This window comes from Coturnix japonica, chromosome 8 (genome assembly GCF_001577835.2).
Source record: "Coturnix japonica isolate 7356 chromosome 8, Coturnix japonica 2.1, whole genome shotgun sequence".
Classification (NCBI taxonomy): domain Eukaryota; kingdom Metazoa; phylum Chordata; class Aves; order Galliformes; family Phasianidae; genus Coturnix; species Coturnix japonica.
Window position 1 is genome coordinate 14,587,834 of NC_029523.1, and position 12,790 is coordinate 14,600,623.

The window sequence follows — 12,790 nt, forward strand, 5'->3', positions numbered from 1 at the left end:
TCTCCCAGGGTGAGGAAAGGGCAGTGGGGTGGAAACAGCTCTTGTTCTAAAGGAGAGTCACCTTATGGTAGATTAACACAGCCTGGAAGTACTGCACTGGACTACCAAAAAGGCTTCTGAGCAATAATTCTAATTTTAAGTTACTAATCTTCTATTATTTGATAAGTTAATTCTATTAGCTTAAAATTTAAAATTAATAAGAAATCAAAATCATTGTCAAACGCAGTACATAACACTTCCCACATATAAAATCAGATCATACATAAAATGTTACGTGAAGAAATGTTAAAAAACAAAATACTCAACTATTAGACACTGATGAGATTTGTGAGGAATCAGGAATTGTGCTAACAATGCAGTACAATTCTCTACAGTTGCAGCTGAATCTCACTCAGCACACAATCGAAAGTGTAGCAAATACCACAGAATCTGTACTGCAAAGACCTCCTGCCTCTGTGAAACCTAACAGGTACCATTTTACAAAGAAAACTGAAAACTGTGCACAAATTGTGAAATTTCAAACACCTCTGTTTCTGCAATGCATAAATTTCCATGGTTACCAAGCAGGAAAAAAAAAAAAAAAAAGAATAAATTTTAAGAATGAGTTCCAAGAGCAAAATTTTCTAGGGCACTACTAGAAAACATCACGTAACCATCTACACTCCCGAGTACAATTTCACGTTATGCTAGTTAAATGTGAATAAATAATCAGATTTTCCTCTTACCATCAAAAACCCACACCAAGCCAAATTCTATGTTATCTGCTATGTTCTACCTCAGTTTATCCCTATGCACTATAAGTACCAGTCAACTGGTTGGCATTAGCTTTCCTCTCTGTATTACTGTCCCCCCTCCCCTTTAGTGAAAGTTCACTGACTAGAAAGGATAAGCAGTTACTGAGCAGCTATCACTGCAGGTGTATTTTATGGTTACAATCCTAGAAACCGTGAGCAAAGATCTACAGGCAGTTGATCTGCACACTGACCAACAAATTCCCAGCAAACAGGCAACACCCTTCATAGCACAGTTTATATCCAAGCACAAATAATCTTTTCTTTAGGAGTAACTCAAGTTTCATTAAATTCATTTTTCATTTGTATTCCAAACAAAGCATCTTTAGGGGATGTTGGATGCTGCGTAGATGCACATGGATGTAAGTTACCCAAAAAGAGGAGCTCTTGCGTTGCTCTTCCTTTTTCTTTTTTCCAATCAAGTATTTCAAAGCATCAAAATAACAGTAGATACACCAATCTTGGCTTAACTGTACTCATTTCTATGTCCACTTCCCAGCCCTTACATTAACAAAACCATACACGATCCCAAGTACTTGCTCTGGAGTCAGTAACTTCACAGCTGTCAGAGTAAATCAGCAGAATAGCTCATCTCTGCAAGATTTGAGAATCTGACACATCACAACACTGACATGTCTCCCACAAAACATATTTCAATATTCATTTTCAGTATTTAGAGGAAGGAGTTGCCTTTCCTATCCAAGCAGTAGAGGTTCATTTATAACCTCAAATAGCAGATCGATTTTCTGAATAAGAAAACCTTACATAAATAAACACATTTCACAATTCAGCACATCGAGTGAGCAACATTTTGTTTGCCTTAGGATTAGGGAAGGAAAAAGTAGGTAAGAGTGTGTGATATCCATTCTGATGATGAATGGGACTGTAGAGGAAAACTGGTTAAAGTCAGTGCTTGTTTTGGTGAAAAAGTAGATATAATATTCACATACTGTAAATTAAACAAACAAAACCACACAAAATAAGAGATCCTAATGAGCTGTAGTACTTGACAGCAGCTACAGGAAATAAAAGAAAGCACGAAAACCATTAGTCAGGTTACAAAATTGCCCTTAGTAACCTCAAATATGTGACATTCATGCTGCACACTTTGGTCAACAACAGCAATGCCAGCAGCAGCTGTTAGAAGAACTAGCAACAAATAATTATATAAACAATTTGAGATGTAAGCTAGAACACAAGGAGAAGAAAATCTCACTGGTAATATATATATATATATATATATATATATATATATATATATATATATATATATATATATATATATATATGTTAGAATCAAAACAGAAAGTAGAATAAACCACAGTTCAACAGAGATGCAAGATTACAACATAAAATACCCTTTCCTCTCGAAGCAACACAAGTTTTATTAAACTAATCTTCTGCTAGTTCTCAAAACTAAGCACCCTGAGGGACTGTTCTTCGGATGGAGGCATTTTAAGAACTATGTCAAAGCAGCAACTCACGTTGCTTTTTCTTTCTTCAGATGGCTTGTATAAAGCCAGAACCAATATGAACCTGGCTCAACACCAAAGAAGTTACCCAATTCTATTGTCAGTGGCAAACTGGTAACAGAAAATTTTTGCAAGGAAGATACCTTCAAACCAACAAGGCACATATAGGAGCACATAAGTTTCCAGCAACTGAGCGCTCTATACCATCTCTTCAGTAGCAGGAACAATTGCTTCTTGAGGTCTTTCTCCGCAACTATATGTATTGAGAGGAAAACTCATGCCATGCCTAGTAACAGTACTGACATGCCTCTAGATTTCTCATCTTATCACTTCCTTCCTATCCTGCAAACCAGTATATCTGGCACTGATAAATGCAGCCCTGTCTCTTTCTCTACATAATCAGCTTCTAAGCTCAGTCAGCCTAGACGTACAGCAGGTCTTCAGCTTCAAAACCCCTTTGTTACACATACTGTTACTGCACAATGGGAACCTTCAGTCAACTCAGCTTTGCTCTGATACAACTCCGTATTTCTCAATTGCTAAAGTTTCAAATCCACTTCTACGAACTGGTTGTCCCTTGCTCTTAGAAGACTGTTGCAATACACACAGCTGAGATATTTATATTCTGTCCCTTCACCCATACTCCTGAAACACTCCTGTTCTCCAGTGCCTCCAATCTTGACAATAACTCATGAGAGGCTATCAGCATTGCTCACACTCCTCGTACTGCTCCATCTGTACACACATATGGGGACTACTATCTTAAGGGTGTCAATTTCAGGATCAGCAAATACTTCTTTATTTTCAGTACTGAAAGCACTAACTCAACTATGGACTTGGTGCTTCTAGGAGGATTAAGCCTCTTCCTAGTGAAACACCACAACAGCACCTTTCCTGCCCATTTTATCTGTTAAAGTATGTTCTGCTATTAAAAATGAAACAAGCCCTAAATATAAAAAAAATAAATTTAAAATTAAAAAAAATTAAAAAAAAAATCTCTTGAACTTTCCTAGAAGGGAAAAAGAAAAAAGTAAGCCAATCATACTCGCAATTGAAGAAAACATACTAATATTTCATCAGTTTTACTTCATATTGAAAGGAGAGCATCTGATTTTATCCACTTAAAGGGTGTAGTACTGCCACAGTGAAGACAACTGCAAAGGTGCACCAAACAGAAGAAGAAACTTCAATGGTGAAATATTTACAGCAAGGACTTAATCTAATCCTCCTGACAGGAAGCACAAGACATTTGCCTTTCACTAAGTCAAAACCAGTCTTTTGATTTGCCGACTATTTCCATTGGGAACTTGCACTTCAATACATGTTGCAGTTATTTATTTATCTTTTCAATGGACCTGGGAGCCTGGATGTCGAGGTGAATGTAATGTACAGATACACATTGTGCAGTAAAGCTCCATGGTAAAAAACAAAAAATAAACAAACAAAAAAAAAATCAAGCCCACAAAAACCCCCCACAACGGTTGCTTCTTTTTCATTTATTTTCAGTAAGGAATTCATTCCCTTAAAATCACTCCGTCTTAAGAAGAGGAAAACAAAAAGAAGTAAATCTGAGATTGATATAACCAACTACCGCAAATGTTCATTCCTGTGGAAGCACCACACAACTATAAGGAAAAACAGAAAACAAAACAAAACAAAAGAAGCACAGTTCAGAAAAATCCAGCACTGGTGATGGTGAACAGAGACTTTCCAACTCATCATTTGATTCCTCTTCATCCACAGAAAAATGCAGCCATGTGATGCCAGCAACACACAGCAGAGCTGCAGGCTCACCCTCACTCAGAGGAGCAGCTCCATAGGGGCAGCTGCCAACAGGGAGGTGATGCAGCCCTCTACCCAGCTCACAGCTCCACATACCCACAGCCACATGGGTGGGGGCTGGACCACCCCTCCAGGTCAGCCTGCCCTGAGCTATATTTCAGAGGCCATGATAATGTAATGAGGGTCTTCATAATTCATGGACTAAGTTCTGATAACTTGTCTTACAGCCATAATTGTACATTGCCGTATGTAACAATAGTGCATACTGTTACAATCCATACACCGAGGAAATGACGGCAACGTTTTCCTTTTCGGGGACGACGACCTCAAAACACTTGTATGAAATAAGTACATGCAAACCGATATTAGGCAAGGCAGTGGGATGGCTCCTCCCACTTTTTGTCTCATGCCTTTTACAAAACCAAAATCTTAACAGCAGACCTTTAAATTTGTAGGACAAAGCAAATCCATGCAGACACACACAGAAACTGTATCTAATTTTATCTGGTTTTTTTTTCTTTATAAGCAAACTTTAACCCTCTCAAGTCATTTCCCAAAGCTCCACATTTATCTGCTTGAAATGATACGGCACCATTGCAGAAACCATTACATTTGGGTATTTTGAAAACCATTTTCAAACGACATCTTCTAAAGAAATGAATGCATGTCATTTAAACATTTAGCTACAAATTTTGGATAATATTTCAAGGAAGCATAAAGTACTTCATAATTCCACTAATTCAAAGTGCTTTACAACAAGCAGTCACATTGTTTTTGGAAAGCAACCACCTGCCTGATAAGTTCACTGCACCCATTATAATATCTCATTTTAAATGTCACTCTCCTCCCCTACTTCCATGCAAGACCTGAACTATTCTGCTATCCCATCATTTAGAAAGAATAAAGACCAAAGAAAGATAAGCCGGTTCAGATGAAAACAACAAAAACCAGTTCAGACTTTTAGGTGATAATAAAAATAATATTAGAAGGGCTTTTTGACTTGTACCAATTCACAGAAAACGATCTATTAAGAATGGCACAGGAAAATAAGTGAAGCGACACATAGAGCATACAATTATAAAATTCTCCATATCCGATTCTATGCCCTATTCAATGATTTGGAACAGTTATTTCTAAAAGAAAGCTTCAAAATAGAATTTCAAATGCTAAATACCAATTATGCAAAGCAAAATGTTTAATATAACTGCTAATCTTTAAGACAGGTCATTTTTAGAATCCACAGTAAGTCGATTACAGAAACAAAGGGCTCTGTAGTCGATGTAGCTCTGCAGACAGGAAAGGGAAACGTGGTAGATTTTTCCTGACTGTGAAAACCGAACAAAAAATAGTGTCGAAGGAAATAGAAAAGACTTACCATTCATGCTGAAAAGCTAATTTTCAGAAACATATTGCTCCTAGTATTAATCCAACAACTGCTGAAGTATGTTAATCTCTACAAAAATCAGTGCTTCTATCTCGAAACACAACTATACACTAACTGGAAACAGAAAGCACACAGAATCCAGAGAGCTTCTCTTCCTTACAAGCTCCTTGCGATGCAAAAATCTGTGAAGCACAAGATAGCAGTAGTAAACCAAAATCAATATTCAGCACACGGATATTTGGTTTTGCTCATTAACTACTTCTGTTCTGACCAATGCTACCTATTCATGTCTAAAGCAACTCAAAATGGCAGGGCGAAAAAAGCATGCAAACACCAGGAGGTTTTTAAGATGTTCTCAATTATATCAAGCACTGGTTGTTTCCATGGCAACCTTAGACCAGAATTATCTGTTGACTTGTACCCAACTAGTAGTTATTCTAAAGCTTCAATCAATTTGCACAATGTATTCTGCACAGTATTTCATATTTCAGTTGTATTTTTTAGTCTACATACATCTAGCAATTATTCAGCTAAATTTCTGTAAGTAATTCCACAGTATTTCAAATACATTGAGATGCTGAATCAGTCAGAGACCAAACAGATCTCCTATTCACCATCCGTCCATTTGCAATTTACAGACTATGAGAATCTGAAGATAATAAAAAGATGCAAGCGGTGCCTCTCCTGACCATGCCTGTTATTCCATGTTGTTAAAGTCATTCTCTTATTTTGCACAGACTCGTACAATGTTTGTAGCAGTTTAGGAACAAGAGATTCTCACTGATCTCACCGTCCCTGCAACCAACACCATGCAGCCTCATTTTCCTTTCCGCTTCCACATTCAGTCTTTCAAAGAGCAACAAACTATCAAGAAAACAAAACAAAGCAATCCAAAAAATAATCAAAACTTGGGTTCCACGTAACTGCAACCAGTCACATTCCAGACATCTGAAACTCAGAGAGAAGTGTGGCATTCCATTGCTTACCATCACATCCCTTTTGCCCTTTGCAGCACACCTGACCCCATTGCTGCCCATGCAGGCTGTGCTTTTACATATGCTCTGGGCCAGTTTTTAAGAATAAATTCAAAGGCCTGAGGTATCCAGAGCAATCTCTGTCCCTACTGGATTCTAAAGATTTTACACAACAAATTCATTTCATCCGTAGGTCACTCTGAAAGTAATGCCTCCTATTATTTCCATGAAAATTACAACAGATGCGAAGAGCACAACAATACTGTTTGACAGAGTAAATTCTCAGCTACAAAACACTTTTTCGCTATGACCAGTTATGCATTTTCACCAGAGATAAATGACATCCTGCATGCTGCACTCGTAACAACCTGCACCAGCAGAGGTACCCACTGTTGACGTTGTCACTACTGTAACACACCATCCACCACCACACTGTGCTCACATCCACTGTTTGACTTCCAAAAATATTCAGCAAGGGTTGATGAATATTAGTGGGTGCCTTTTATGGAGGAATTCAATGACACACTTTTGCTCCATATGCAATTCCATGTCAGACACCATTCTGACAGACTGTCCCTCTGCTGCTATCTGCCACACAGCAACGTTTACTGGGATACTGGTAGGAAAGTTTGACCTCTACAGCCATCCCACCAACATCCACCTCCGACATTGTGGGCCAACACAATAAAATAGGAGGTATCACTTTCAGAGTGGCATTGTACATTAACTAAGAATACAAGACATATTAGAAATATCATGTTCTCTATATAACAAAATAATGAAACCAAGGTATTAAATAAGTTTCAAAATCAATCACTGAAAACCCCTGAGGCTGCAGAGCACATGTCAAGGTAGTCTAAGCCACAGCAGTAGCTGACTGGCAGCATGTTAGCAAGGAATCCACTTGATAGCAAACAGCTCCTTCACCTTCAGTGAACAGTGTCAGCAGTAGCTGCTTGTACAAGGACATACATAGAAACAGACCTGTTACCATACTGCATTAAAGAAGGTGTTAATATATTAATTTTCTTCTTTATCAATTCAACTTCAATCCTAGAGCTACAACAAAAATCTGAAAAGTTCTTTTCCAAAATTTTTCAGGAATGCAAGAATTTATTTTAGAATTTACATTAAATATATTTTAATTAATTTTAGCCAACTTTAAAATTCCATAAGTTGCTGTCACATGCATAAAGACAGTATTCAAATATTCTAAAACAAACATCACATATCTAAGTTTACTTATTCATTGAACTTTGTGAATTTAATCTACAGCCTGAATTCAGTGACCCAATGCAATTCCACAGCACTGACTTGTCTGGGGAAAGAAACAAAAAACAAAAAACCCAACACTAAAATCATCTCCCTTCTATTTTTCCTTTGCAATGTTACAAAGAATTTTCAGGTACGATGCATTTTCCCCAGAGATACGGTTACAAGTCCGTGCAGCCAAAAGCAGAGACAAAAGCCAGCTCCCTCTACTCTTCCTTCTCTACTACTCCTTGTACTGCAGTGGTAGTGAAGTCAGAATCCTGACATGTACATGTAGGCCATGCTTACCAAGAGTATCTTTAATTTTTTAGCGATGTACACACTGAAAGCAAAGATTCAGGATAGATAGATAGAATACCACCCTGAAACCAAAGCTACATAATCAACCAATGAATATTGGCTGCTTTCCTCTGAAAAATTACATCCCACCACCATGCTTAATTACTTAAAATGGCATTCACATCACAGGCCTTTTTGCTATGTTTATCATTCAAGTACATGACAGTCCATTTCCTCATTGAGCGTGTCAGACAAGGAAGCTGGCCTTAAATAGAGGGGAAAAAATAGTAGAGACATATACGAACAGGTCACCATTTGCAAATGTTAGTAGGTCAGTAACGTTTTCTTTCCTCCATGTTACATAAACAGAAGTGCTTCAGCGTTATTTTTTTCAAACAGTTATTTACATAAAAAAAGAACTTCTACATAAACAGAAGGAAGCATCTATTTTTACCAACTGGAAAATACTTTGGAGAAGCGGAAACTCAGAATTTATGCACTTTCATAATTTACCTTTTCAACTAAACTACTCCATCTTCTTCAAACTCATTTTAGAGACCCAGATTTAATCTATTTTAGGTCGACGCATTAACACTTTTTGTTTCCATGTTTACTGCCTATCCTCTGAGAGCAGATTTGCTCCCAGCTCATTTACTGTTAGCAGTATATTTGCAACTGCAAGCAGGGATATGTGCAAATGCTCATTTTCATCATGCTCACACTGGTGCTAAGCATTTCAAATAAGGTCTATTTTCAATTGAAATAACTGTGCTATCCTAAATCTACCAATGAACATGAAATCTGGAACAAAATTATCATCAATTACCATATTGCAATATTTTAAAATGAGTATTTAACCACAGGGATAATAATCGCTTTGAAAAATAATTCATTGCTTTAAAAAAAAGTCAATTCACTTACATTGTGATATTCCTGAATTCTCCCTTTTTTTGGCCAACACACAACCACAAAAAGTTTTAGTCCACACAAACACATGCTGTCATCTGTTTTCTAACAAAGAAATTAAAGCTAATGGTATCCAGCATTCCTATACTAACACATCAAAATTGAAACTAACCACAATTTTATACTGTTTACCACTGTATGGACCATTCTGAGACACTGTGCAAAATAAAGTGAGAAATGACAAAAAGCCCTATAATTTGAAATCTAATTTGTGCAGCCATGTCTGCACAGTCCAAAATTTAAACATTAAGATTTTCAACAAGGTTTCTCTTCCTGCTGAACTAGAAGATTCATTTCTAAACTAAAGGAAGTAGTTCAGCGGTCTACACTGGAGTGAGGGCTTGCTAAAGCAAGTCACGTGTGCTTTAACAGAACAGGACCAGTCAAATTCTCCTGCCAGCTACCCAACCCATGAAACCATTCCTCATTTCCCTGTGCATTATACAATTTCTTATTCTTCACATTAATTACTTATGGTAATTAATTGTAAAATTACCCCTGGAATGCATCTCAGATTGCATTCAATTCACTTCCATGTGTGTACATGGAAGTTCTTCAGCTGCCACACACACTCTGAAGAGAGAATATTTGTAAAATAAACAACAAAATGTGTCTTACTTACTTGATTTGTCCCATAGGACAGCAAGTTCAGAGAAGTGATGGCTCTCACTTTCCAGAGCCACTCTCAGTTCATGCGCTCCACCCTTTGAATGCCTATGGAAAAGGCGATTAGCGAAACCTTCCAGTCTCTGCAGCGCGGTGGCTGTCCCTGTGCACTGGGCACAAGGTCCCTCCTTCTGAGCTGCCATCTATACACACTGGCAGCTTTCAGAAAGCCAAAACAGAAAATATCTGAAAGGACGAGTCACAAGCACTAACAGCTACGCGTGTGTCTAACTTCCTGTATGCCGTGTTTTCTAACCACTGATGTTCTACTTCCTGTTAAGAAAAGCTCTATCATGTATTGTTTTATACTGTTAAAAAGTCTCTTTTCCTAATAACTAAATATATATGTCTGTAAGAAAACACCAGCAACAACTGCTGTTGCTTCTTTGCACTGCTTTTTAACACATCACATATTTCACACTACAATGTAAGTTTTATACTAAAATACCATAAAGAACTTGTTCAGAAGCAAAGATCAGAAACAAGATATGTGTATATATTTTTAACTTACCACAGCCACGCCTGAAAAAAAGAAAAGTGACTATTCTGCAGTCCTTCCCATTTAGGAAGATGGCATACTAACACCAGCACCACAAACACAAACAGCTGTAACCTAACCACTAACGATCAAGTTTTCAGTTTATTTTCTAAGCAAGGTTTTTGCAAAAACTACTGAAGAAACTATTATCATTGAAAATATACTATTTCTCTCTACTTGGATAAAAATAATGTTGAAGTTGAATTCTATTGTAACATCTAAACAAGTGTGCTTTAGCATGGGGGCTGGTCTTGATGATCTCTAGAGTTCCCTACCCTTTCAACCCCTGTAATTCTGTGATGTTTGTCCATAAGGGGCTCTACTCACTCCAGGAATTAACCAAATTACTCAGACTTTTTCAGTAAGAAGCTACCAGAATATACCACATTGACAGACCCTCACCTAATAGCTCATTCACTCTCCCAGCCCCAGAAGCAGCTGGAAGGAGTCCCAAAGTCAAAACCACTGCCTCCATCCAACATTACTTATGTCGAAGTGCACATCTTGTGAAATTACACATGGAGGACTTTTCATACACAAGAAATCTGAATATTTTCAATTGTAGAGTAAGACTAGAAAGCATCATTCTTAGACAATCATGCTCAGAACAGCGGGGAGATAAATTGAAAGTGGCATTACATGTTATATTAATATTTAAATTATGTAATTTTGCACACTTACAACGAGTAATGCTAAAAGCATGTGTTTGTGAAAATAGAAATATATATTGGGCAGGTTTCCCAGTGTATCTTCAGAACGAATAGGATGTGGTTTCTTAAAAATTTAGGACTACTCTCAAATAAGATTGAAATAACTTTCCACAATCTGTCTACTCTCTTATAGACAATATGTGCTGACGATATCTCTTATTTTTCACCACCATACTTCTCGCTAAATAGTTTTCAAGTGTCAGCTGATACCCATACTTGGATATTACATAACTATTTCATAACAGCTCTGTGTTTTCAGATAGGACAACAAAGCCATTTACAACAATGATAAAATGATCCTAGTGCTGCAACTTCCACTGGACCATAGGCCACCAATGGTCCTTGTCTACCTTAAGCTTTCCTGGCTTTTCCCTGTTTTGTCTCAGGATCAGCACTGATTTTCACAACGCCTCCCAGGCTCCAGGCTAAACTGCCGGAAAAAAAGAACTGGCAATGACTACAGGGATTAATCTGCTCCACTGGGGGCATTAATAGGCAGAATGAATATCTTATATGTCACATACAATAGTCCAAGTAGTGATATATGGAATCATCACTCTAAGAAATATTTACATCAACACATCTGTGTTCACTCTCCTGGTGAACACTGTGGGGCTGAGAAGAGTCCCTGTGGAACTGCCCAGACACACTCCCCAAGAAGCTCACAACAGTATCCCTGCATATCCAGGGAATCTTTCCAAGTGACTTCCTTACTTTTCTCACCTTTTCTATTTTCCCCAGTAAATCAAGCCACCTGTCAAGGAGGTGTGTTCATTTTGTCTTTTTCCTCTCTCTTGATTCTTTGCCTTTTGTTCATAGTGCTGTAGCTGCATCTTTCACACTGATATTTTCTCTGATCACAGAAAAGGTAACTTACAAAATTCACATCACTTCACATTATATATGTCACAAGCCTACCGACCCTCTGGCATCAAATGAAGATATGCAAGAACTGCCTGAGAGCATCTCAACATTTTGAATGCACCCAAATGGCTAACCTGGGCACATGAATGCCAAAAACAGAGCGGAAATCACAATCCACTGAGACCACAGCAGAGCACTGGCTTAAGTGAAACAGATTATCAACAAGGGATTATTAAAAGACACCTAAGAGAAAACCTGGATTTGCCAGAATTGTAAAACCTCACTTCTCCTTGCAGCCAAAATTAATGCTGACATATTAAGAATTTCCTTTAGGCAGAAATTCTATTTTCACTTCTCTCTAGCCACTACGTCTTGGTAATACTTTGAAACGCATTTTTTAAGAAAGATTCAGCTACAAACATATATTTACTACGTGTGTAAATTATGGTACTTGATAAATAATGTTTCAGTAAAAATTCTTAACATACCCTCCCAACACAAGAATGATCATAGAAATAGACTAGGACTGTGGTGCTGTAATGTGAAAAACACAACATAATCATTTACACTTTTCCTGATGGCCAACCTGTAAAGCCAGTGCGTACTTCACAGCAGGCAATGCCCAGAGTACATATTACAGCCACAGGTAAAAGAGTACAGCAGTAAAATCCAGCCAGACTTCCAGTTTCTCGCTGAAAATGAGTCAACAATAATGTAGCTAGATGGATTATTTCTTTTTAATAATCTCTGCTAGCAGATCATTCCTCGAATTCTAGGAAGCCAATCCACCCTACCAATCAAAACTAAAAATTAACCATTAAGGAAGACTACCCTCCTTTCCTCCAAGAATCTACCTAGAAATGAAGGAGTAACACCATGATATGTACATTCTAGCTTTAATAGTATATGGAAAAACACATTATAATTTTAAAATGTTTAATACGCTCCCCAAGTAAAGTTACTATAAAATCCCTGAATTTCAAGGTAGCACAAAATGGAATAATATTAAACACTACAGCCCAACTATAAGCCTTCAAGATGTTTCTATTTTAGTCCTGGGAACCAATGCCACTTCTAGATCTTAAAGACAGT

At 37.5% G+C, this 12,790-nt stretch overlaps 1 protein-coding gene across 8 annotated transcripts in view; it reads right to left on the minus strand.

Annotated features, from left to right (window-relative positions):
* PRKACB (protein kinase cAMP-activated catalytic subunit beta) overlaps nt 1–12,790 on the minus strand; it is a 62,220-nt gene that overhangs the window by 23,481 nt on the left and 25,949 nt on the right. The window contains exon 1 of one of the 8 annotated variants that reach the window (XM_015870207.2): nt 9,543–9,774. The exons of 4 other annotated variants lie outside the window; for them this stretch is intronic. In XM_015870207.2, coding sequence (XP_015725693.1) covers nt 9,543–9,729 — 187 coding nt within the window. In that variant the 5' untranslated portion in view covers nt 9,730–9,774. Of the gene's footprint in view, nt 1–5,420; nt 5,819–9,542; nt 9,775–12,790 lie in introns of those variants that run through there. 3 more of the 8 variants (XM_015870208.2, XM_015870209.2, XM_015870211.2) reach the window with 3 other exon arrangements.